Source organism: Molossus molossus, unplaced genomic scaffold (genome assembly GCF_014108415.1).
Source record: "Molossus molossus isolate mMolMol1 unplaced genomic scaffold, mMolMol1.p scaffold_m16_p_10, whole genome shotgun sequence".
Classification (NCBI taxonomy): domain Eukaryota; kingdom Metazoa; phylum Chordata; class Mammalia; order Chiroptera; family Molossidae; genus Molossus; species Molossus molossus.
In genome coordinates this window covers 36,582,179-36,609,711 of record NW_023425345.1, presented here as the reverse complement: position 1 = coordinate 36,609,711, position 27,533 = coordinate 36,582,179, and the positions used below count along the sequence as shown (strand labels likewise).

The following is a 27,533-nucleotide window of genomic DNA, read 5'->3' as shown; positions in this document are numbered from 1 at the left end:
CTTTTCATCATCATTTAATTCTAACAATTTTATTAAGAAAGAGCAGTTGTTCTCATTTTACAAAGAGGTTCCCCAAGGGTCTTTGAGATGAAATGACTTGCCTATTTACAGCTAACAAATGGCAAAGCTGGCATTTGGCTCTAGGCCGGCCTGACATTAACATCTGGTTATTTAACCATACTACCTGTGAGGGTGTTATTTTTCTGCATGATGCCCAAATTGGAATTGTTGTTTCAGAAGTTTGAAATTCGAGCTTTTGGTTCCTTTGTATAGATGGGACTGCCCCCACAAGAGGTTGATGTTCAGTTTTGTTGGTTGACTTTAGAGGCACAGATTCTCCACCATGTGACATCAGGACGGGACAGGACTCTAGGTGGCGGTTGCAGTATGAGGTTTATCAGTATTTTCTGCCTGAGAATGACCTCACTGAAGAGGAGTTGCTGAAGCATCTGCAGAGGATGGCCGAAGTGCCTCGAGTGACAGCCAGTGCTATTAAGGTAAATCTGATTCTCGTGTTTTGAGTGGCCAGATTGCGGCTCCTTTGTAAGAGTTGAATAGGGGAGAAGCTACCAGTTTATTTCTTTACGGTTCACTTGGTCTTTCTGGGATTCACACTTTATTTTTTTTTATTTTGTTATCATCTTAGGAGTCTTTGCTAGTGATATCTCAAAGTAATGTTGGCCTTTAAAGAGATGCATGTAAATTATGTTACATTTCAGTTGCAGCCACGTATGTGACCTGGTAATCTTGAGATATGGATGGAAGTAGGCAGTAATTTCCTATGTACTCCGATACCTATTAGATTAAAACGTTTGGCAAATATAAAGGTTATAGTGTTGTGAAAAAAAATGAGACCTGTTTAAGGATGTACTTAATATTTAAACCCAAACTCCAAGTCTCTAACTTGGAGAAAAATTTTCTCTGATCCTTTGAACCCCTGTAACGTCTTGCTACTCCATGTGTGAGGTGTGGGCCAGAAGCATTGACATCACCTGGCAGTGTGTTGTAGACTCAGGCTCCACCCCAGACCTCCACAATCAGAATCTGCATTTTATGAGATACCCAGGTGATCCCTGTGCACATTAACATTTCAGATTCACCCGAGAGATCATTTCTGTGGAGGGCAGGATTTCATCTTTATGTCTTGAAAGGTGCTTGATAGCCGTCTAATATGCAAGGTCATCCTTTAGTCTAATGGTTGATGGGTAGAGTTTTTAAGACTGCCCTGATTCTTCCTGGACAGTTGAGAGATTAGTAGATTACATAGAAAGAGGTAATTGAAACAGGACATATGTGGTTAGCCCAGGGGCTGAATCTGTTATTGAGTAAGATCTCATTGTGTTGCTTTGTCACCTAGGATGTCATTGCCCCATGCTAAGAGAGAACCACATACAAGAAAAGTCATTGTGCTTATTCACAAATTAGGAAGCTCTATGGGAAAAGTTTATCCTTCAAAATAGAACATTTTGAAAACCATGCTTATTCTTATGAAGAACATAAGAACTCATGGAACAGGGCCTTTGTTTCAGTTACTTTTTTTAACTTTCAGTTAAAATTGAGAGCCCTGGCCAGTGTGGCGCAGTTCGTTGAGCACCATCTCGTGCATCAAAGGGTCACTGGATTCCTGCTCAGGACACATGCTTGGGTTGTGGGCTCGATCCCTAGTAGGGGGCATGCAGGAGGCAGCTAATCAATGTTTCTCTCTCTCTCCCTTCCTCTCTATCTGAAATCAATAAAAACATATTTTGAAAAAAGAATATTGCATGCCAAAATTCAGGGAAACCCTCAGTGACTAATGAGGACATGTCAAAAAGACCCCAGAATCTGTTTGAAGAGGCTCACACTGGCCAACTTTGGGACAATTCAGTGATCAAAAAAGAAAATGATTGACTATAAATCTTGAATAAATAAAAACAAGCTCTGTGCTGATAGAGGGGGAAAAAAGCAATCTCCCCATTTGCTACCATTGGAAGAGACTCTTATACCAAATTACAATGAAAATTTATAAAAGGAAGGAATTTGTCCTTCCTTTTTTTAAAAGGAAGAACTGTAATTCATCCTCAGTTGATGAAAGAAAGATCTTCTTTACAGAACAGTGCCAACTAATAAATGTAGAAGAAATAATTAGAATTAGAAAATCACCATTTTGTGACCCTCAGTGAAGTAATTTAGGCAAGGATCATTAAATAAAAGATTGTTGGGGCACAGGATATTCCCAGGGTGCCTAAATAGCACCCCTGGATTCTAACTATAAAGGGAAACTGTTTTTAGAATGGAATGATCTGACTGTCTCCTCCTTATCCAAATGGTCGACATAGTTTCACTGATAGTGGGTCCATTTGCATTATGTGCTCACATGGATGTAGTCTGACGTTATCACTGTTACCATCACCTATGGAATGTTCTAGCAAAACATGCTTAACCTGAATTCAGCCCATGGAGTTCCTGTTTACAGAAAATACAGGGGATAAAAGTACAAATCGGACACCTTGAGCACAATCTAAAAAATGCAGATTGTGGAATATTTTATAAAGTGACTGCCTTAATCTCTTCAAGTTATTGGGTGAGTGGGAGTAGGGTTGTGGATGGACTGTTCTAGATTACAGAGGTTAGAGATAAATACTGGGCATGAAACTTGGTCGGGTCTTGGTTAAAGGAGAGAAAAGCTGTGAAAGAGGTTTGGAAAAATTCTAATATGGACCTTGTATTAGATAAGAATTAACAAGTTTCTTAGGTGAACTTAGGTATTGTGGGTATATAGGAGAATATCCTTTGAATATCTTACTACTCAAAGTGTGGTAGATGAACATACAGCATTGGCATCACCAGAGAGATTGATAGAAAGCATAATGTCAGGTACCTCCTTTAACCAACAGATTCAGATCTGAATTTTAACAAACTATCCCAGTGATTTATAGACACATTAAGTTTGATAAACACTGTTTTAAGACATGCACACTGAGTTATTTACAAGTGAAATGTCATGATATCTGTAACTTACCTTAACATGGTTCAGCAGAAAAAAGTAGAGGGGAGGAAAGATGTAGAGAGGGATAGAAAAGCAAATATTAACAGTGATTGAATCTCATTGGTGCTTTGTAGTTTATTAATTGTATTATTCTTTCAGTATTTTTGTAAGGAAGGTTTCATAATAAAAATTTGGGTGAGTAGGAAGTACATTTTGTTGAACTTGACCAAATACTTTGCCCTGGAAACATAAAGTCTAAGCAATATTTTTATTTATTTTTTTATCCTCACCCGAGGATATTTTTCCATTGATTGTTAGATAGCGAGTGAAGGAGGGTGGGGGGAGGGAGAGAGAGAGAAACATTGATGTGAGAGACACACATTGATTGGTTGTCTCCTGCGTGATCCCAGATGGGGCCGGGAATCTAATCTGCAACCGAGGTATGATGTGCCCTTGACCAGGAGTCAAACCTGTGACTCTTTGGTCCTCAGAATGCTGCTCTAACCACTGAGCAAACCAGCCAGGCTAAGCAATATTTTTAAACAGTGAAGTCCTCTAAGAGGCTCATAATTATTCTTCAAACTCTAATATTTAATTTTCTCATTTATATTAATAGTAACATAACTATTATGATTATATAGCGTTTTTGTTTCTTCTGTTATATGGTTGACCTATTTAAAAAAACAACATTTAAAAGGGAATTTTTGAGGTTAAAGAGTATTGCATAACACAACTACATATAATGTCTTCTTATTTCAGAGCCTGTTAAACAGAAATAAGTGGGTACTCTCTATGAGGTGTTAACAGATTTTGTCAGCTATGACTGTAGCAATAGTTGACATTTGTAGAACACTTCCTCTATGTCCGGCATTGTGCTAAGTACTGAGCAAAGACTAGTGAGCAAAATAAAGATGGTTCCTGCCCTCATGTTGTTTACAATCTAGCAGATAAGAAATTTTTTTTTTTGCTTTGTCCTAATTAGCCTTTACGTGTATATTTATATCTTATTTTACTTAATTATTAGCATTTACCACTACACAAAAACTTTAGAAACATTTTATGTAAGAGCTTGTTTATATTAGTACATACAAACTGTGTAGGACCATCTTTTGACAAAATTAAGTAGGTTGGTGTATATTTTTGACAAGAATTATATTTTACTATTACAATTTAATGTCACATGTAGGTGGATTATAATAGAATAGCCTTAAAAAAAAAAAATTCTAAACAGCCCTGGCCGGTTTGGCTCAGCGGTTAGAGCATCAGCCTGTGGTCCAGAGAGACCTGGGTTCAGTTCCCACTAGGGGCACGTACCTCGGTTGCATTTTGTCCCCGGCCCTGGTTGGTCGTGCAGGTGGCAGCCACTCGATGTGTCCGTTTCATGTCGATGTTTTCTCTCTCTCTTTCTCTCCCTCTCTTTCCCTCCCACTCTGTCTGAACAAAAAAATGGGAAAATGTCCTCGGGTGAGGATAAAAAAAAAATCTGAACACTAATCGTGCATTATTTTTTACTTCAGGTGGTTACCTTAACAGCTAATGATAAGACAACTGTTTCTTTCTCCTCCCTCCCGGGACAAGGCGTCATTTATAACGTCATTGTTTGGGACCCATTTCTCAATACCTCTGCTGCTTATGTTCCTGCTCACACATATGCTTGCAGCTTTGACACAGTGGAGGGTAATTGTTCTTCTCTTGGTGAGTATACGGATTTAAACTTCGCAAATTTTTCTTTGGCTTTGCAGATCTATATCAACTAATATAGAACTTAAGAATAGTAACAGTGCTTTTGTGTCGTATTCATTCATTCATTGTACTGATACCTTTTACACCCCTACATTACTCCACTCTATGTTCTCGGCACTGGAATATAGCAGTGAACAAAACAGGCAAATACTTGCCCTCGTGGAGCTTATGTTTTAGTGAGGAAGACGAGACAGACAAGATAAACCTGTGACATATATAATACTTGAGAAGTGATGACTGCTAAGAAGCAACAGTGAAGTAGGAAAGGGAGACAATAAGTGGTGGTGAGAGAAGAATTAAAGATAGCATGGCCAGGGTAGTCCTTGCTGGGAAGGTAATATTTGAATAAAGACCCAAGTGATGCCCAAAGCCACATGTTTGGTTGTACATACCAGTGGATGGAACAGCCTGGGCAGAGTCCCTCAGCTGGGAGCTTACCGTGTGTTTGAAGAACTTCAGTGAGAACAGCGGCTGGAGTAAACTGGTACAGTGGCAGGCAGCTCGTACTTGGCCTTTTAGTTCATAATATGTAGCTTTTATTTGGAGTGAAGGGCATTAGAGGTTTTGAGCAAATAGTGCCATGATTGGACACATTTAAAAAAAATTATTGTATTATTTTCTTTATTGATTTTAGAGAGAGAGAGATAGAAACATCCATGAGAACGTTGATTGGCCGCCCCCCAATTGTTTTTCACAGTTTTTTGTTTGTTTGAATTAGGTTTCAGATAAGGGCTGAACATTTTATCTAGTTAATGTGTCTCTTAAATCTGTTTTAATCCACTTCTTCCTCCTCCTTCCCTCCTTTTTTTCTTGTAGTTTATTTGTGAAGAAACAATTATTTTAGTTATACTGTTTCTCTCTTCCTTTTTTCCCACTTCCTCCACGCCCCCTGCCTGCCCCCTCCCCCAAGAACATGTCACATACTTCTGTCAGGAAGCATTTCTTTTTTCTCTTTTCGTTATACCAGCAAACATTGCCCACCACATACAATAATTCATTTAGGGATAGCAAGGAAATTTTTAAAATAAAAGATACATGTGTGGAATGAATTATTGTTAGTTGACTTTGCTGTTTTCATGAAGCTTTGTTCTGTTAATTAAACACAAAGTATCAAATTACATGTATTATCCACTAAATTTTCATTATTTTCAGGAAGAATATCTACCAAAGTGTTTTTTACTCTTTTCGCCTTACTTGGTCTCTTCATTTGTTTCTTCGGACACAGATTCTGGAAAACAGGTGTGATGTCTGATGTACTTGATATTTATATACCTTGTGATCTTTTTTCTTAAATGCTGTGGGGAATTTATGACCTGTAGGGAGAATAAGTAGCTGTTTATCTCCACTGTCTTCATAGATTTGTGGCTGGGAAGATTCTACTGAGTTGCTCTGCGTTTTTATTTTTTCTCCTTTCTCACTAATGGAGTACAACCTCTTCTTGTTAGGAGAGGAATAAAATATTTTTAAAATATGTTTTTATTGATTTTTTTAGAGAGGTAGGGAGAGATAGAAACACTGATGTGAGAGAGAAACATCGACTGGCTGCCTCCTGCACATCCCCTACTGGGGATCGAGCCCACAACCCAGGCATGTGCTCTGACCTGGAATTGAACCAGGATCTCTCAGTCCATGGGACAACACTCAATCCACTCGCCACAGGCCAGGCAAGAGGGGAATGAAATTTGATTTGTGCAGCAAACTTCTTCAATTGCTAGATTTGCTAGTTGGTTAAAGATTACAGGTTAGAGATCAGGATGTCATGTAAAAAAATTATATATGTATGTGTGGATTTTGGTGCTGACATGGTTTCATATAAATCAAGTTGTAGGGCTCCATTTACAGTGAGACTGAAATATCTGCTTGGTCCTAGGGGGTTCGGACAGCAAATGGGACCTCCATAGTCTGCTCCGTGAAACCCAGAGTGGGGAGTAGAATATAAATTATGCTCACGTAACTGATTTGAGTTCTTTGAGTTGCCTTTTATGTAACAGATGTTTGCAATTACTAAAAAAGAAATCTTATTTAATTAACAAGAAGTATAAATGGAGTATCAAGGGGAGAGTGAACATAATCCTGATCTTATAAAACTCTTTAAACTTGCTTAAATAAATTGTTTGAAATAGCAATTCTTTTTCCTCCATCACTATACTTTTTTTTTATTGATTGAAAAGAGACTATTGTGAAGAATATTTAATACATCAAAGTGTAGAATGATTCTGTAACAGAGAGTTTAATTGTTAGGTTGTGTGTAAGGTCATGAAGATATTACTGGGTATTTTAATGAATGAAGACAGTGGTTGATTATTTATACTAAACAAGAAAGGATGAGTTAAAAGTAGATACAAAAGTCACATTTTGTTTTGGAATATATGTATATATATTTTTACCTTTTACATTTTGCTTTTGCTCACTTAAGTTGAAATTTAGTGTGCAATTTCAGATCAGACACAGTGACAAAAGTACTATTCTTTTTTTTATCCTCACCCGAGGACATTTTTCCCATTTTTTTTGTTCAGGTAGAGTGGGAGGGAGAGAGAGGAACAGAGAGAGAGAGAGAGAAACATCGATGTGAAAGGAACACATTGAGTGGCTGCCACCTGCACGACCGACCATGGCCGGGGACAAACTGCAACTGAGGTACGTGCCCTTAGCGGGAACCGAACCCGGGTCTCTCAGGACCGCAGGTCGACGCTCTAACCGCTGAGCCAAACCGGCCAGGGCTACTATTCTTTTTTTTAAGAAGGAAGTATAAATATACTAAAATGAGCTCTAAAAGTAACAACCTAATAATTGAAATTGACCTGTATACAAGAAGGTGTAATCTATGGTTAATACTTAATAGTGTACCCATTTAATAGTAATATTTACTACCAATGAGTTCTAAAAATTTCCTGCTTTTTAGATAATTATTTCTCTTCTCCAAATGCATGAATTGTGGTAGCATGAATTTGCCCATTAGATACTTAAATTGCATTGTAAAAAGAATACCTAACCATAGCTTTTTTTTCTTTCTTTCCTTTCCTGGTGGTTTGCTACTAGAATTATTCTTCATAGGCTTTATCTTCATGGGATTCTTCTTTTATATACTGATTACAAGACTGACACCAGTTAAGTATGATGGTAAGGAAAAACCATGTGATTTAATTAGGAGTTCAAACCGGAAGATGCTGTGTTTAATCTCTGCCTTTGCTCCTCTGTTTGGCCAGTATTATGTGTGATATGCTGTTTGTGTAAAATCTATGTTCTAAACACCTTTTCTCTAAGCTGCTCATTTAGACCTTCTCTTCCAAGTTTTGGGTACTTGATAAATTACTTGGTACTTAGTGAAATGAAGGGCCATATGGATTATAAACCTGTATTTCAGCTATGTGGTATATTGAAATATGAGATTTACAACAATGTCAAAATGTTAAGATTTTCTTTACCTTAAAACAAACACAAACCCTCCTTCCTTTGTCACGTTTAACAGCATGCCTGTCATTCCTTCCTTAGCCCCAATTTACAGGTTGTGTCAAACCATGCCTGTCACTAGTCTTGGGAGGTTGAGCTGTCCAGCTAGTGCTCATGTCTCAAACTGTCCCCTCCCTAGAGAGCCCATGCTGGTTTCACGGCACCACTGAAAAGCCCACCAACAGCAGGGCTGAGGGTGGCTCTGGGAATGGTATGTGTGTTGAAAGTACAGTCAGAGAAGCTATGTCTGGTCAAACAGTTCATCTTCTCTCTGTGCAGTTCGTCTGATTCTGACAGCCATTGCTGGGAGCGTTGGGGGGATTTTCTTGGTAGCTGCTTGGTGGCGATTTGGCATCCTCACCATCTGCATTCTGTGTGTTGGACTAGTGCTGGGCTTCCTCATCTCGTCGGTGACTTTCTTCACTCCGCTGGGTAAGAGATGCCTAACTAGCATTGTGTGTGTTCAGTTTATTGTTTGGAAGGTCTTATTCGGACTCTCTGGGTACAGATACTGCCTCATCAGGGATTTGGGGTCTTCTGTAAAGCTCTGGAAATCTGCATTTGATGATGTGGCACTTTAGGCAGGGCCAGTACAAATAAGAATCCCTCTTTCCTCAAAGGCACCTGTACTAGATGACTTACAGAATGTCTGTAGAGGTAGCTTTGTATTTATTTGTTGTGATAAGGTGTGTGTCTGAGTGTGTTTCTGTTAGCATTAATGGAGGTAGTAAGAGGCATTCCTAATATATAGAAAAACAGTGGTTTTTGTTTTTTTTAAATCCGGGAACTCTTTCTTCAAATGAACCTTAAGCAGAAGCCCAGTATATATGCCTCAGGTAAATTTGGTGCTGACTTGGGGAACTGGGTGCTTTGTTCCCAGTCTGCTCGTTTACCTCTAACTCCACACCCACCCTTTGCCAAACTTTGTGTTCCTAAGGCCCCTGCTTGTAGTCATCCTAGGGCCCTAGCACAGGGATGGTTCTGGGGACTTTTTTTAAAAAGTAATTTAATTTCTATCAATGTAAAAAAATCTGGTTAACTTGTAAGTTAACTTTCTTTGCAGTTGTGCAGTAACTTACATTTCTTGATTATTGTCAAAAATGGAAAAAAGAGTATCTACATTCCAAGGTACTTTATTAGGCTATTTCTATCTTGTGATAATGTTTATTTCTTATATTACAATATCAGATTAAAGTTAATGGAAATGTTAGAAATAAGTATAACTGTCTCTGGAGGCTATCAACTCTTGAGAATGCAGGGTATAACAGAGTGCAGTTGGCTCTCTCTTTTTTTTTTTTTTGGTACGTGCCTCTAGCCACTAGGGCCCAATGGGAACTGAACCCGGGACTCTCTGGTCTGTAGGCCGATGCTCCAGCCACTGAGCCAAACCAGCCAGGGCCTAAAAAATTTTTTTAAGACCAGACAGAATTGATAACCTGTTTATTTACTGACCATTAAGAGGCCCTTTTGTTCTGAGTAGCAAACCTATAGCCAAGTTTATTCCCACAGCTCCCCCTGCAGGTGGCTTTTACATTTTTTTATTTTTTAATTATTGTTAATGGGAATGCAAATTGGTATAGCCATTATGGAAAACAGTATGGAGGTTCCTCAAAAAATTAAAAATGGAACTGCCTTATGACCCAGCGATTCCACTTCTAGGCTATGTCCGAAGGAACTTAAAGCCCTAATTCAAAAAATATATGCACCCCGATGTTCATCGCAGCATTATGTACAATAGCCAAGATATGGAAGCAACCCAAGTGCCTATCTGTAGATGAGTGGATGAACAAGCTGTAGTACTTATATGCAAGAGAATATTACTCAGCCATAAAAAATAAATGAAATTTTACAGTTTGCAACAGCATGCATGGACCAAAAGATACTGTGCTGAGTGAAATAAGTCAGAGAAAAACAGATACATTATGATTTCACTTGTATGTGGAATCTGTAGAACTCCCACTCTTCCAGGATACATGGGTCTCAAGATACAGGGCCACCTCCAGGTAGACTGAATGATGGTGCCAGTGTCAGTATTAAATAACTGTCAGGCTTATATTCTTGCTATTTAAACTAAATTTATAAATAGGAGTTCTAGTATGTTTGTTCTGGGTCACCCAAGGTGTGCCACGTTTTGGAAGAAGTTTAGTAGAAACAGGTAAGTGGCTAACTCCTGACTTTCCTGATTCATTGGGAGATCACGTCTTCTAGTATGCACTGGCCGGATTTTACTGCTTCTATTGAGTGGGAGTTCATAGGGTTAACTCTGAATGTCATTTACTTGTATTTTTTACTTTGCAGTACAAAATCATGGAATCATAGAAATTTAGAGCTAAAATAGTTTGGAATTTGGAGATGAAGTAGTTTAATCTTCTCATTTTATGGGTTAGGAAACTGAGGCCCAGCTTCACAGCCAGTGAATAGAAGAGCTTGGACTAGTCAGGCCTCTTCTAAATTACCCTGGTAATAAATGCAGAGCATTTACTTGCTTTATTTTACTCCCACCCTTCTACCTGCTAGGACACATCCTTCAAAGGTGATTGTATTAACAGCTAAATTAAGAAAATTAGAATTCATTTCTTTTTTTAAATATGTTTTTATTGATTTTTTTAGAGAGAAACATTGATGTGAGAGAGATATGTTGATTGCTGCCTTCTGCACGGCCCCCACCAGGGATCCAGCCCTCAACTGGGCATGTGCCCTGACCTCCCAGTCCGTGGGAATTGAAATGGGACCTCCCAGTCCGTGGGACGACGCTCAGTCCACTGAGCCACACCGGCTGGGCTGGAATTCATATCTAAGTGCCAACACACTCCCTGACTGTTATATATTAAACTTTCTACATATGTCCATGTTCAGATGTTGAGAAAATGAAATTTAACTTGGTGAACCTGTTCTTTATTCTTGATTTCTTTTTGCTTTTTCAGGAAACCTAACAATATTTAATAATGATGGTGTGTTCTGGGTGACCTTCTCTTGTATAGCTGTTCTCATTCCAGGAGTTTTCATGGGCTGCCTAAGAATAGTAAGTGTTTCATCAAAAGTTAGATTTATTTATTATATTGTCCTGGGCTTTTGGTTGTTCACTTATTATATCAGTTTGCATGTTTTATTACCAAGTACCATATGATTTTACTTATATGTGGAATCTAACGAACAAGATAAACAGAGTGGAGACGGACTCATGGATACAGAGAACAGACTGACAGCTATCAGTGGGGAAGGGATTGGGGCTTGGTGAGAAGGGTGAAGGGATTAAGCAAAGAAAGAAAAGTCAGACTGGTGAACACAGACAACAGTATGCTGATTGACAGAGGGAGGGGATGGGGAGAGGTGGAAGAAGGTACGGGAGGATAAGTGGTGATGGAAGGAGACTTGACTTGGAGTGGTAAACACGCAGTACAACACACAGATGATGTATTGTAGAATTGTATACCTGATACCTATATAATTTTTAAAAATTTTTTTTTATCATCCTCACCCGAGGACATTTTTCCATTCCTTGGTCAGGTAGAGTGGGAGGGAGAGAGAGGAACAGAGAGAGAGAGAAACATTGATGTGAAAGGGACACATCGAGTGGTCACCACCCGCACAACCAACCAGGGCCGGGGACAAACTGCAACCGAGGTACGTGCCCTTAGTGGGAACCAAACCCGGGTCTCTCCGGACCGCAGGCCGACGCTCTAACTGCTGAGCCAAACCGGCCAGGGCTAGAATTGTATACCTGATACCTATATAATTTTATTAACCAAGTTAGCCTAATAAAATCAATAAAAATAAATTTTAAAAAATTGCTTTTAACAGTGGGAGCAGAGAAGGTAGGACCTACTGTAATGCAACAACTTGATGGATCATTAGCTGTCTCTGCAAAAAAGTGGTTCTTCATCTAATTAAACTTTATTGTTGAAATTCTTTCACAGGGCAGATTTTTTTTTTTTTTTTATCCTCACTCAAGGACATTTTTCCAACTTTTGTACAGATAGAGTGGGAGGGAGAGAGAGGGAAAGAGAGAGAGAGAGAGAAACATCGACGTGAAAGGGACACATCGAGTGGCTGCCACCCGCACGACCAATCAGGGCCGGGGACAAACTGCAACCGAGGTACGTGCCCTTAGCGGGAACCGAACCCGGGTCTCTCCGAACCGCAGGCCAACGCTCTAACCGCTGAGCCAAACCGGCCAGGGCCAGATTTTTTTTAATATAAGGTAAACTGTTTTATTAAGAACTCACTTTGGGTGTCAAAGATTGTTTTCAGTTTATCTTTCCAGGCAACCTTTATTCAGCTCTAAGACTTGGTCCCTTTTCATGTTCCCGTGGGAGTAGAAGTGATTCCGTGTGATTGAGGCCAGTGATATGCGTTAGAAACTATTCTTGTTCTACCAGAGGTGAAGCCTAAACTTTCCCGTTCTTCCACAGCTGAACATACTGACTTGTGGATTCATTGGCTCCTATTCAGTGGTCTTGGCCGTTGACAGTTACATGTATACAAGCCTTTCTTACATCACTTTGAATGTACTCAAGAGAGCACTCAACACTCATTTCCGCAGCGCTTTCACAAATGTGCCTTTTCAAACTAATGGTAAGACTCCAGATCCAAGAATCAGTGATACTCAACTAGGAATATTGGCCGACCTGTGCTAACAAAAGCACTTGGAAACTAGATTGAAAGACGGTTAACTGGATGCAAAGAAAGTTACCTCCACACAAGGAGGAAACGAGCACCATACAAATGCTCTTGGAGTCAGTCCTCTGTTAATAACTTAATGATCATAGAAGCAAAGAATTTAAATTTCTTAAGTGGTTGACGTTCATACTTCAAAAAATCTGCTAAATGAACTTTGTTAAGAAATTTCTAAATCAGGATTACTTAGGTTCACAACTGGTCAATTCCCAGTTGTGAAAAAATGCTAATAAAGATGGCACCTAATGGTTGAGGTGGGATGAGAATGACAACCTAGTTATTTTTTATAGATCATTCCCTATTTCCCTCCTTTAGAAAAGCATGTAATTTGCTAATTGAAAGTGAAAGTGAATTTTAGTAAGTGTATTATTTCCGTAGTTCTAGGATTTCTACCCATTACAGATTTTCCATTAACTAAATTAAATGTAAGAGTGTAAGATATGTTGGTTTCAGAAATGTTAAAACATGGAGGATGAAACAGCATGTTAGAATTGAAGATGTACAAGCACAGTCATGATTGTTCTGAAGATGTAAGGATAAATCTTTCCCTCTACTGTCCTGAGCCTACCCTCATTTGATAAGAGATTAATGATAGAGACCTTGAAATCCATGTGTCTCGGAAGTTTTACATACAAGACAGTATTTTGCCAAGCCTTCTACTAGAAGCCCAGTACAACTTGCTGAATCTCTATATGAGTGGGGTGGGTAATGGGATAAAAGAGGGCATGGTGGTGTCCAGTGTTCCATGATGTACATTTGTGAGCTATACCTAGATTGCTGCCCCCTCCTTTGTGGAAAACACAACGAACAGCTGCCTATGGGCACTGGTCATAAAACATTGGAATGTCAAGGATCCAAACCACTGGTTCAATTGCAAGCGTCTGGACTTTCAAATGCCTGTAATAGAAAGTTTCTATATTCAATATAAGGCTATAGCCTCCTCACTCATTCCTTGGTTTGTAAATAAGGAAGTAACAGATGTTTGGACAAACTCACCACAGTCTAATGTTACTAAGAAAATATGACATAGATTTCAGCTATGAAAGGTTACATGTTAGATCTGCTAAGTTTTAAAATACAATAGTTCAAACTGTGCTTTTTACTGTTTTTTAGACTTTATTATCCTGGCAGTCTGGGGGATGCTGGCTGTAAGTGGAATTACATTACAGATTCGAAGAGAAAGAGGGCGACGCCATTTTCCTCCCCACCCATACAAGTTATGGAAACGAGAGAGGGAACGCAGAGTCACCAACATTCTGGATCCCAGCTACCACATCCCTCCATTGAGAGAGAGGCTCTATGGCCGATTAACCCAGATCAGAGAGCTCTTCCAGAAGGAACAGCCAGCTGGAGAAAGAACACCCCTGCTTCTATAGATGTCACGGGCTTGGTCATTGTGATCTTGAAGTGCAACCCTCAGCTTTGGTGTTTTTCCCAGCCTGCTTCAGCAATAGCCAGTCCAAGTCTAATAGGAAAACAGGCTAATGCATGTGTGAGCGGTGTCCTTGCCGATACAGGGTAGGGGATGCCAAGATCATGATAATTCTAAGTGAAAAGAATGACCAAAAAATTGGTGGTAGGGAATCTTCCCCTTATTGCAAAAAACTTGAGAAATTATCTTGTGGTTTACATGATCAACTTGTTCCAATAAATAGATACACTAAAAACAATTAAAAAACAATGATTCTCATGTAAAGCCCTGGTGTTTCTTTTTATAACTCCTTGAACAGTTCTCTCATCTTAGTCTGTCCAAACCTGGGGGGCAAGGGCACAAAGGGTGGTTTGATTTAAGTGTTAGACTGAATTTTTCGCACTGTTTAGAGATTTAGGGATTTGATACTGGGTCTTTGAACTTCAGAATACAAAAGAAGGAAAACTAACTTAAAAGCAGTCTGATTATTTAGTTGCATCTTTCATAGTAGTATCATATAGTAACAAAAGATACCGTTCTTTTGCTTATTCTTATGCTAAAAAACACCATATCATTGTAAGTATATAGTTTAGTAGAGAATCTTTGTTCTTGCTTTTTATTTGTTTAAAATAGTAATTTAAATAGCTAAATTATTTCAGTTATTTGAAAATCAGTCAAATTTATATAGACAGCATAACTTTTATATGGATGATGTATTTATATATTCCAAATAATGGCCTGTGTTGTTTTTCTTTTCTTTCAAGGCCCTTTAAAATAGTGTTGAGAGTTGATCTCTAATTTAAACCTTATTAGGTGACATATGAATTGTTGTTTTTAGGATACAGATGGCTCTTACTTTAATCTATAGTCCTACTAATAAGGAAATCTTTTAAAAATTTGCATTTTGTAGTTCTAAGTTAGTTATTAGCATTGATATAAAATACAATTTAAAAAATGTCTATATGAAGACTTTGTACCTTGTGTGTTTTATTTTTAATTTTTTTAAAATATATTTTTATTGATGTTTAGAGAGAGGAAGGGAGAGGGAGAGAGGTAGAAACATCCATGAGAGAGAAACATCAATTGTCTGCCTCCTGCAGGCCCCTTACTGGGGATCAAGCCCCCAACTTGGGCATGTACCCTGACCGGGAATCGAACCAATGGCCTCTTGGTGCATGGGTCGATGCTCAACCACTGAGCCACACCAGCCAGGCTACCATGTGTGTTTTAAAGTGATGAGGAAGTCAAAGGATTCGGGTGTTTAATGGAGCTGGATTTTGAATTAGGACCTTCCCATTTGTAAGTCTCTTTAGTTTTGACTTTTTTCCACCATGAGAAAGTACCTAGATGCCCTGGGCTGTGTACCTGTTCCTCATGGCCTTTTCTCTTAACTATCAGAGCCTCTGCCTTGGACTTCAAGCTGGTGACTCGGACATGCCTGAGTGACGGGGGCTGTGGTGGTTGTATGCACATTGTGAGTCAACCACTATTTGAAATGCTGCTTTAAAGTTTTTTCAAAGCCACAATAGCTTTATGAAGTTTCATGTAGCTGGAAAATTTTCAACTTTTGCTTTTGAAGGTGTTTTGGAAAGGGTTTATTCTGTAACCCACACTATTTATATAACTGCAGTAACACTTAAATTTGAAGGAAAAATTTTTTTTTTATAATTCACCATAGGGATTATGGCTTCTGCTGTATCTTTGTACATTCTAGCAAAGTTACAAGGAATGTTTGTGAGTTGTTTTCTATACCATCAAAATGCACTGTCAGTGAAGACTGTAAAGACGGAACACACTTTTTAGAAGGGGGATACAAATTGTAAAAAAATTTATAATTTGTGAGGGATAAAAAACCCATTTGTACAATTTTTAAATAATAAATTCCTATTTTGAAAAAAATGCTAAAAAGTCTCATTATTATAAAAATTTTATACCAACTATATTTGTACTGTAGTAACAAGACATAAGAGGAAGTTTCATAGCTATAAAAACCAAATTATTTAATTAGAAAAATAATTATTTAAAATATCAGTTTAAGTATAAATGAAATAATAGGAAATGAAGACAAGTTGGGGCCACCTGATGTCTCTTTAAAAAATATATGTTTTTATTTTTTTAGAGATAGAAACATCCATGCGAGAAACATCCATCTGCTGCCTCCTGCACGCCCCCTACTGGTGATCGAGGCCGAAACCCAGGGATGTACCCTGAATCACAATTGAACCTGGACCTCTCAGTCCATGTGATAATGCTCAATCCACTGAGCCACACCAGCCAGGCTAAAGATATTTTTCACCCTTATATTCTGTGTGTCTAGAGTCTGCATGAACTAGAGACAAAAACAATATTTGAGATGTCTTAAAATTAATCTATTCCAGGGGGAAGTTAACATTTGAGAAATTCATTCACTTGATCTCACAGCAGCCTTTGATTTGGTAGGACTGAGCACCTGACGACTGAGTGATGCTGAAATTTGAGATGTAGCAGACAATTCCTCAGCATTTTAAAGTAGCCAAGGCCAGCCCTATTCATCTTCAACTGTATAGAGCAATGTGCTGAGGTTTGGGATTGTGTACAACTCTGGCAGGGACAAGCTCTTAGGAACACTGATTCTAACCAGTTTTCTTTGTTAGTTTTATTTAAAGTCCAAATGTAGCCTCCCTATCAATGTTGGATACTCAAGAATTACATCTGGTGTTTCAAGATTAGTATATTTTTATTCTGGGTCCAATTCTACAAATTGATACTGATTTCAATATAGTAAATTTTCTTTTTTTTATATTTTTTTATCCTCACCCGAGGACCTTTTTGCATTTATCTCCAGATAGAGTGGGAGGGAGAGAGGAGGGAAGAGAGCGAGAGAAACATCGATGCGAGAGAGACACATCGACTGGTTGCCACCCACACAACCCCAACTGGGGCTGGGGACAAACTGCAACTGAGGTACGTGCCCTTAGCAGGAACCGAACCCGGGACTCTCTAGTCCACAGGCCAACGCTCTAACTGCTGAGCCAAACTGGCCAGGACTCAATATAGTGAGGCTTTGATTACTCCAAAACACTAAGTTGACTCTTTTCCTTTTGCTCATATGGAAAAAAACAAAAATATTGCAATGGATATCATTGAAAAAAAAAAATCAAAGTAAGGAAACCAAGGTGTATAGTATGTTCCAATTGTGTGTGTGTATACTTGATTTTAAACAATGCATTTATTTTTTTCTTTATATAAAAGAAATTATTAATAAAATGAACAAAACCTAACAAAATTCTGCAAATTTATACATCAGAAATTAAAGTACAGTGTATAAACTATACAGTGTATAAACTATCTATATGGATGTTTAATGCAGCACTGTTTTGGGTTAAAAAAAATCTGAATATCCATCAGTAGGGGAAATAGGTGAATAAATTATGAGTTACACAATGATAGTTACAAAAAACTTTGGTTTGCAGGCAACAGAAACTAACTGGCTAGTACATATAAACAATGGAATTAGTTGGAAATACAGCTGACCTGTGAACAATGTTGGGGCTAGGGGACTGACCTCCTCATAGTCAAAAATCCGTGTAAAACTTTTGACTCCCCCAAAACTTAGTACAGTTGTCCCTCAGTATCCATGGGGGATTGGTTTCAGGTCCCTGATGGATACTGAAATCCACAGATGCTCCAGCCCCCTATATAAAATGGTGTAGATCAATGTATAGTTGACTTTCCACATCCCTGGATGCCCAACCATGGATCGATAACAGTAGAGGTATTTGCTGACAAAAATCGGTGTATAAGTGGGCCCACACAGTTCACACCAATGTTCAAGAGTCAACTGTATACTGAACATTTCACCCTTTGCTTTTGACTTTTACATAGTTGTAATTATAAGTTCAATTGAGTATTAAGCTTTTAATTATGCACATTTAGGTATATTTAGGTACATTTTTCTTCCTGTTGCTACAATCTTTTAAGCTATAGTATATAATAAACTGCACTGAGTAGATACAATTTACATCCAGATTATTTAATTAAGTTTAAATTAAATTTACTATTTGCCTATTATAGGATATTTAGGTTGAATCCAGAGTGTTCACTCTAACACTTTTATAATGTAGCTTTATCCAGGGGAAGAAATGGAGATGAGAAATGGTAGGATTCTGATATATTTAGAAGGGAGAGTTCAAGATTTGCTGATGAACAACAGTGCAAGATATAAGAAGTGGAGTCAAAGATGAGATGGGGGAAAATATGGAGAGTAAGATTGGAGTTCAGCTTTGGAAATCTTAACTTTAAGGTCGCTCACTGATTGTCACAGTTGGATGAGTCTGGATTTGATGAGATCTAATGAGAGCTATAAATTTGGGAGTAATCCAGCATACAAGTGGTATTTAAAGTCATGAGAGTGGGCGAGATCACCAAGGAAGTAAGTATAGATACATAATAGGAATAAAAACGAGCACTCTAATGTTCAGAAGTTAGAATAAGCCCAGCCCCGTGTGGCTCAGTGGTTGAGTGTCGACCCATGCACCAAAAGGTTGCTAGTTCAATTCCCAGTCAGGGCACATGCCCAGCTTGTGGGCCCAATCAGGAGGGGCACGCAGGAGGCAGCCAATCAATGTTCTGTCTCATCGATGTTTCTCTCTCTCTTCCTCTCTAAAATCAATAAAGAAAAAATATTAAAAAATAAGAAAAAGAGAGTAAAAAAGAAACAAAAGAAATTGAGGGGCAGCCAGTGAGGTAAAAAGAAAATGTCCCTTCAAATTTCAATTAGAAATTCTCCGACAGTCAAAGAAGATAACACCAAAAATTAAGTTCTGGATTTATGATATTCCATTTATCATTGAGGCAGTTTAGAAAAACAAAGTTTTGGAAGTCCCCTTGATATTAAATATCAAAGACTACCAGTTTAAGTAGAAAACATTTTATTTTCAAGGTTGTATAGAATTGGTTTTCTAGAGTTGCATTCCCTACATAAGATAAAAAATAGAATGGGTAAATGATAAATGATAGATGTATTTGTTTCCTAGGGCTGCTGTAATCATCATAGGCTGGTAGTTTAACAGAAATTTATTCTCTCACAGTTCTGAAAATCAAGAGGGCCAGAAGTCTGAAATCAATCAGGGCTGGTCCCTTCTGAAGGCTCTGAGGGAGAATTCACTCCATGCCCCTCTCTTAGCTTCTGGTGGCACCTTATTATCCTTAGGGTTCCTTGGCTTGCCTAACTCTGCATGTGTCTTCATAATGGCTTTCTCCTTGTGGCCCTCTCCTGTGTTTCAAATCTTCTCTCTTACAGGGATACCAGTCATTGGATTTAGGGCCCATCCAGGGTGATCTAATCCCCAAATCCTTAAATCTGCAAAGACTCCTTTGGGAAATATGGTCACATTTATAGCTACAGCAGGTTAGGACCTGGATATACCTTTTGGGGGCGGGGAGCTCTTAAACCTACAGAAGATAAAAAGGTTTGCAGGATCAGCAATAAATTGCTTGCCAAGTCTTAAAATACATGGATAGAAGTTGTTGCTAAGTACTAGTTCTGTGGTAAGAAGAGATTAAAAAACAAAACAAAACAAAAACCCTCAAAATAAAGCATAATTTTCAAGTTAACTTGGAGAGCACACCAATTTTAATCAATCACTCATCTTTATTGATAAAATAGGCTCCTATGCACTACATACCTTTAGACATAAACTTAAGGTTCTGTTTAACAAAGTATGGGATGGAAACTGTTTCCATATAACAAAGTAAATGTCTTTAAACACTAAGATCTTAAAATTATATCCAAGTAAGAAGACTAAGAATAAATTAACTCAACTTGTTTATAAAAATAATTATGTATCAAGTAATGTTTTATAATAGAGCTGCCTCAATGAACTGCCTCAGACTTAATCTCAACTGTGTAGCTTATTTTCTTTAATTCTAACTTGGGATAAAAACTATATGAATGAATATGCCATCAAATTAAGGGATACTTTCTGAAAAACAAATAGAAAAGTTAAAAAATAATAACTGTCATTTATTTATATAACATTAAGGCCTCCGAATGAGAACAAAAATCAATTTAATGTTGGGTCAATAGCCCTTTTCTATTCAGTCAGCCCCATCAACTCCACTTACCCCAAACTTAAGACAGAAAAATTCTGAAAAGTAGTTTTAAATTTTACCAATATATGAAATTATACATAAAAATTACCATGTAAGTATTTAACACATTTTTACTCAAAAGTAAATTTTCTATTGTGCTAATTTTATTATGTATTCAATATAAATGAGCATAATATATCTGACACTCTTCTTTTATCCTTTTATTCTACAATCACCAAAAAATAAGAAAAATTTAGATTTCAATTGATGTTAAAGCACATTTCTATTTCTGGTGGCTTTTGAAAGTTTACATACTGGATATATATTTCATAAAAAAATAAAATACTTCTAACTCCATCAATTTTTTGTGTGTGTCCCTTTTCAACTGAAAGGTTGTAAGAAAAATCTTATAGGTTATAAGGACCACATGGTGCTTAAGAATAGATCCAGAAAAAAAATAATTTTAATTTACCTTTTCTATCTTTCTTAACAGTTACTTTTTAAAAAGGGCTCTATGAGGCAGAGGATTTCCCAATTTACTTTGAAATAACCATACTTAGCTTGCTTTACCAGACATTTAAACTCTGTTAGCTAAATGAGCTATATAATATCCTTAAAGATCAACCAGAGAAGAGAAAAATCTCATCTTCATTATTGATTTAAAACCAAAACTTATTCTTTCAAAAGAGTAGTTTAACCTACTGAATATGTCTCTTATAAGATCTTCTTTCTTAGAAAGTAGTATTCCTTCTCTTCCATTCCTGAAATACTATTTCATATGCTTAGCAATTATGGACAGTTGTTTGCTGAATATCAATTATGGTAAGTTAGCTAAAATTAAATTACCTCTTTTGTTTATGGTACATGTAAAACATTCATATGGCCTTTCAAACTGAATATTCTTTGACAAAATTTTAAATTAATAAGGTAGAAAGGCAATCATGAAAGCTGAAGTCTCATGGTACACAGGCTATTTGTTAACTTGGACACCAATCAGGAAGGATAAAATTTAGGATGATGATCTTCCATTCACCAAACTGTGACCGAATTTGTATTTTAAAGTTGGGATTTCATAAATTCCCAAACATTTACTGGGAATATTCCTGTTTATCCAAGTATCATCTGGAAAGCTAAGAGCACTACTGAAAGCTCTTGTTATGTTCAGCAGTCATTGTGAAAATCTTCAATTTGTTCAGCAATTAACAGTCTTAGTTTCTACTTTTCAATTATATTTTGGAATAAAGTCTATAACCATAAACTATGCATTTTTTGTTGCTATCTCTTAAATTGTCATTTAACAGTGCACTGTACATATCATAGGGAAAAAAAGGGTAGCTTGAATTGATTTTTCTATTAATTCATTCACTTTGGTAGGCCAGTCCCACGGATTGTTTGGAGCATTGAAAGAAGCTCATGGACTCTTCAGCTCTTCCTCAGACTCAGGTCACTATTAGTCACTAATGCTGACAGAGATGTACTTTCTGATACATCATCTTTTCTAAGGTTCAAAAATGATTCTCGGGTTATTTGAAGGATCTCTCTCAAGCCTTTGTTTTCTTGCTGTAAGAAGGCAAACAAAAACAAAGATGCGGTCACCAAGGTAGCTAGCTACAAGAGCACAAATATATCTTAAGAAAAACCAAACATATAACAAATAAAAAGCAAGTTCTGTAACTGATAGAAATGCACTAAATGACAGAGGCAGTTAAAGTCGACAGCTTCAATCCAGAGAACACTTAATGAGGTAGGAATTATGTATTCAACATCTCCCATACCTGCAGTCTTCTTACTGCAGCTGTAATTGTAGACAGAATCTCAGAAACTGCCTTATTTTACCATCACAGTATAGATGAAGAAAATAATATTTAGATTTACATTTATATAAACTCAGAAAGTTGAGACTAATACCCTGGGATTAGAATCTCTTAGTACTTTACTGCTTAGTACTTTTATTACTTTCCATGATAGCATGGACTACAAGGCAAGCCATCTGGTTTGATTTCCTTACTGGAATCTGACAGCAGTAGGGCTGGCTGAGTAAACTGTGATGTTTTTCAAGGAGGAAAGTAAGTGACTAAATCTAGCACTGGTAAACAACTTTGCCCTTTTTTTGGTAGTTACTGTAAGAATGAGAGAACCGCCCTGGCTGGTGTGGCTCAGATGGTTGGAGCACTGTCCCATACACCAAAGGGTAGTGGGTTCCATCTCTGGTCAGGGCGCATGTGGGAGGCAATCGATCAATGTTTTTTACATTGATGTTTCTCTCTCTCTCTCTCTCCTGCTCTCTCTAAAATAAAAAATATTAAAAAGAATGAGAGAACCTTGTATGCTTAGAGAAATAATTTTTGGTCCTCTATAGCCAATTTCCTCACCATGATTTCAAAATGAAGCTTTTAAAGTATGAAAGTCTATTCTACTGATTTGGATTATTCAACAATGATTTATGCTTTCACTACACAAAATAAAGAACAATACTTTATGGGATATATTTTCTGGCATAAATCTGTATGAACAGTTTTCATCCACATTTACAATTTAAAACTTACTTCAAGTTGAAATATTCTTTCCTGTTCCTTACAACCCTGTTGCTCATCAATTTCAATGGCTTTCCTCATTACTGCTGCCATTTCAGTTATCTGGTCAACATGTGCTTGTAATTCCTGGAAAAAAGAGGTGGCAATTGTAAATTAGTGAAATACTGTATTATTTTTATTTTTGTATCCTCTCCTTTTTATAAGGACTGCATTGCCTCTTAATATGAATATAAGATTCATACATTGCCATTTAACATGAATGTAATATATCAAAAAGATATTAACAAGAAATCTGAATGACCATGATCGTGCTTTTGAAATCACATTTCTTTCAGGACTAGAATTAAGAATAAGAAGCATAATTTAACTAAATCCACTTGTAAGAAGAGGACTCATATTTTGCATTCCTCTCACTACAAATGATCAGCAACTTTTTCGTTTTGCACCTATCTATATACTATTGATCAAAATAATGGGAAAGATAAACAATTCTGACACATTCAATCTCTTTTCCCCAAAGTTTTCATTATTTATAAATCTTTTCTGTTTTACCCAGGCCTAAAAATTGATCTCAAACAACCTAGAACCTTTCTAGGTTGTAATCCTCTTTGATAGCAGAAACTGTATCTTGTTTATTTGCCTATTAGTGTTCAGTACATAATAGATAATAAACACTGAGTAAAATGAACATAGTTCTGCTCTTAAGTATTAAAATATTAAATGGCATTCTTTGCAAACTATTCAAAATATAATTTCAGTATAAAATAGACACCCACTAGTTTTGGTCAATCACATTCATTTTTTTGTGCGCACACCCACAATATGCCAGGCACTGTGCTAGACAACAAAAATATGAATTCTGTTAAGACATGTTCCCTGATTTCAAGGAGCTTACAGTCAAGTAGAAGATACAGACAAAACATTTAAAGTCAGCATAAACATTTAAAATCAGAATAAATTTCAAAAGAAAAGATTCTACAGACCATTGTTCACTGGCAACCGAGGGTTATTTTACTATATTAAGGCCAAAAGTTAAATATGAAAGTTAATAGCTCCCCAAGTAAACATTAAGTTTCTTAAATAGTTGTATATTTTCTATTTGTAAAAAGGATTTGAACAGGAACCCCCCCCCCCCAAACCTATAAACTAGTAAACTATGGAAGAAATAAGATGGAAAACAAATAGGAATATTTTTAGCAAACACATTTAATACCTGCTTAACTAACAAAAATGCAGGTCCTTATATTATTTTAATGGGAAAACCTATCCAATGCTAGGACACAGAAAAGGCAAAATAAAGATTTGAACTGTCCAATATGGTGCTATTTAAATTTATATTAATTAAAATAAAATACATTTTAAAAAATTAGCAATTCAGTCCTTCAGCTACACTGGTGACACTTCAAGTGCTCGAAGGCCATGTGTGGCCTGTAGCTTCCATATTGAACAGCGCAGATAAAGAACATTTCCATCATTTCAGAAAGTTCTGCTGGACAGACAGAATTAGATTATGGTAACAAGAATGAGATCAAGGCAAACATCTGTCATATTATGAAAAATGATCACAATCCCTCCCAACATAAAGGGAGCATATAATGTTTAAAAGTAAGTTAAGGACAGATAACTGCAGCGGCAAACTGAGTAATGGTAATGAGTAAAAATTTTGAATACAAATAACATTCTCAGTTTATGATTTGGTATTCTATGGGATGGACCTACGTTAAACAACTATACAGGAAGTAAATCATTCTTTGACTTTAAAATGGAAGAAAACAAGATACCACCATTTTTTCAAGAAAGAGTCTAGTTAATAAAATCATGATGAGAAAAAAACCCAATTCTTCAACTGGAACAGTATTTTTATAAGCCCAGTTCATGGATGGTTCCCTTATTACAATAAAATCTCTGGAGAAGTATCAAAGATCTTTTGCTGGGCACAAGAGGCCGAGGCCAAGACCGGTGCTTTCAAAACTATTAAAGGCAAGAAGTGTCAAAAAATAATACTTGAACTGTCTTGACATGCCTTTCACTTGGTAACTTTTGTTTAGGTTTATTTCAGCTTTGCTCAATAAAGACCGGCCACAAATAAGGTAAAAAAAGACAATTAAGACACAATGGAGAATATATCACTACAGTTAACACCTGAAAAGAAAACATTTAAATTTTATTGTAAACTCAAAACAAAGGGCTACAAATTGTCAAAAATATGAATTAAAACAGTTCACTGCATAATTTGATGGAACAAAATTTTTAAGAAATCAGATTAAAATTACTACCAAGGAATATCTTTGATGTCCAGAAAGAGAATAACTGTCTAAATTTGCGGCAACAGCTGATAGGAGCGACAAAATGAAAAGTTGGCCTGAACAAGCTTTAAGGCCTGCCATTATATAACAGGATGTGTATAACACAACACACAGAGAATTAATGGCAGATATTAAGTTTCTATACTGAATATTTTAAAAAGCACAGCATTTTAAAACTTAATTTCATTTATTTCCTGATTTAATCTGGCAGGAAAATTCAATATAGAAGAACTCTTTAAATGGATACCCCTTCCACCCATGCTCCCAAAATTGACTGTTTTATTTAGTGTACATTCTGATTTGCTTCCAAGCGCCTCCTCTCCAGTCCATGTTGAGGTGCTTCATGGATGTGTCGAGATGCATCAAGGAAGAATCCTTCGGAGTTGTTACGATGCACCATGTCAATCTGTAGTACAGAGTCATTATAATGTTAATACGGATATTATCCGTAATTTAAAAACTGAATGAGTGTTAGTTCATGCGTGTTAGCCAACTGTTTCAAATGTTTGCTTTTTTAAGATTTCCAAAAAGGCATCTGTTCAAAAATAATGAAAAAAAGTGAGCATTTGGATGAAAATGTGTTCTCACTTTGATTTTTAAGTGTGTGCTCAAAAACTTCTAGTGTTAAGAGCAAAATTCTATATTACAGTAGTCCTCAAAGGGTCTCTTACTTCAAATTGCTATTACATGTAACTCTGTTTGTTACCCCTAAATGTGTTATAAAATTATTTTGTGTTTAGGCACGTCAGAGCACTAGTACCTAAACACGTCCTCAATCTCCTATTTCTGAACCTTTACCATACCAGTTTTTCTGCTCATCCACTTCTGCTTCTTGCTCACCCACTTCTGCTTGTTCACACCTGACCTCCACTAATTAATTCAAAACTGAATTTAGATGGATATCTTCCTTTCCTTACACCTCCCCAGATGCTCTTCATGAGCACTAATCTTGCTTCCTCTAGTATTCCAGTAATAATTCATATCTCTATTTAGGATTCACCACATCCTACCTTATATCAGATAGTTATGTTTGTATCTGTATCTCTCATTACACTGTAAGCTCCTATGCAGGAATAATGAAACTTATTCATTCATCTTATTATTAATAAACAAACCAGTGCAAGTGTTAATAGATGTTTGTTTAATTGAGTCAAATTGTTTCCTTTTTGGGAAAAATCAAAATCACAAACATTAATATGTATTAGTTAGAATTAATAACAAGTCATTTTATGGAAGGCAAGGTTCGGCACTTACAACGAATTATTTAATTTACATAATGAAGAAAGATGATTTACAGCTATTTTAAGAAATGTTTCACTTTGCTAATTAATAAAACAGCTCTGGTGAATGGTAAAATCTAATGTATTTTAGAAAACATTTGCTTCTGTCATAGCTACTACCAGACAGGACTAGCAAACTGCAGGATCTTATTATAAGCACTTTTTTTTGGTCAGAGTATTCTTCTCTTTAGATCTTAAAATTTTTATTTCTTAGGTTATTAAGTATAAGGACTTCTGGAATTTCTCAAGATTACACTTTTTTTAAACCAGTAAGTTTAAGTCAATTCATATTTGTACCTTTAAAAAGAACTCTTAAGCCCTGGACAGTGTGACCTGGTGGTTAGAATGACAGCCTGTGCACTGAAGGGTCGTGGGTTCAATTCCTGGTCATTGGGTTGTAATTGGGTTGTAGGTTCGATCTCTGACCCCAGTCAGGGCACATGCGGGAGGCAACCAATAGATGTGTCTCTCTCACATCCATGTCTCTCTCTCTCTCTCTCTCTCCCCTCCTCCCTCCCTTCCACTCTTTCTGAGAATCAATGGAAAATATATCCTCAGGTGAGGATTAGTAACAAAAAAAAACAAAATAAAACTCTTAAGTTTTACATTAAATATAAATATTTTTATAATAATCTTAATAATAATAGATACATTTTATATTCAAAGGATTGCTACTTAAATATCCAACATTTTCCTCTTGGTTAGGAGATGAATATAGCATAATTAACACTAACCCATATTTATTAATTTACTATGTTACTACTTGACACAAGAGGTATCATTAACTTCCTCAATATGTGAAGTTGTCACACAAAATTCTACTTACTAAGTAATTTTAATGTAATTAATAATTTTAAAATTAATAATTTAAAAATACCTACAAACCTCAAGATCAGCAGTTCTCAATCCTTTCACAGGGGTCGCCTAAGACATAACAGTAGCAAAATTACAGTTATGAAGTAGCAACAAAAATAATTTTATGGTTGGAGGTCACCACAACACGAGGAACTGTATTAAAGGGTCGCGACATTAGGAAGGTTGAGAACCACTGCCCAAGATGGAAGAAACATTTTAGTGAATCTAAAATGTGTT

The 27,533-nt window shown here is 36.8% G+C and overlaps 2 protein-coding genes across 5 annotated transcripts in view; one reads left to right on the top strand and one right to left on the bottom strand.

Moving 5' to 3' along the window:
* TM7SF3 (transmembrane 7 superfamily member 3) overlaps nt 1-14,866 on the top strand; it is a 28,364-nt gene extending 13,498 nt beyond the window's left edge. For both annotated transcript variants that reach the window (XM_036252520.1, XM_036252521.1), the window contains exons 5-12: nt 326-497; nt 4,486-4,663; nt 5,864-5,950; nt 7,751-7,831; nt 8,441-8,593; nt 11,086-11,183; nt 12,574-12,736; nt 13,952-14,866. In XM_036252520.1, the coding sequence (XP_036108413.1) occupies nt 326-497; nt 4,486-4,663; nt 5,864-5,950; nt 7,751-7,831; nt 8,441-8,593; nt 11,086-11,183; nt 12,574-12,736; nt 13,952-14,214 (1,195 nt within the window). In that variant the 3' untranslated portion in view covers nt 14,215-14,866. The remainder of the gene's footprint in view (nt 1-325; nt 498-4,485; nt 4,664-5,863; nt 5,951-7,750; nt 7,832-8,440; nt 8,594-11,085; nt 11,184-12,573; nt 12,737-13,951) is intronic.
* A 4,402-nt stretch (nt 14,867-19,268) lies between these two features.
* The window catches only part of FGFR1OP2 (FGFR1 oncogene partner 2), a 27,986-nt gene continuing 19,721 nt past the window's right edge, over nt 19,269-27,533 (bottom strand). The window contains exons 5-8 of one of the 3 annotated variants that reach the window (XM_036252157.1): nt 27,327-27,365; nt 25,454-25,567; nt 22,868-22,981; nt 19,269-21,881 (exon numbers count right to left, since the gene is read on the bottom strand). In XM_036252157.1, the coding sequence (XP_036108050.1) occupies nt 21,744-21,881; nt 22,868-22,981; nt 25,454-25,567; nt 27,327-27,365 (405 nt within the window). In that variant the 3' untranslated portion in view covers nt 19,269-21,743. The remainder of the gene's footprint in view (nt 21,882-22,867; nt 22,982-25,453; nt 25,568-27,326; nt 27,366-27,533) is intronic. The other 2 variants (XM_036252158.1, XM_036252159.1) reach the window with 2 other exon arrangements.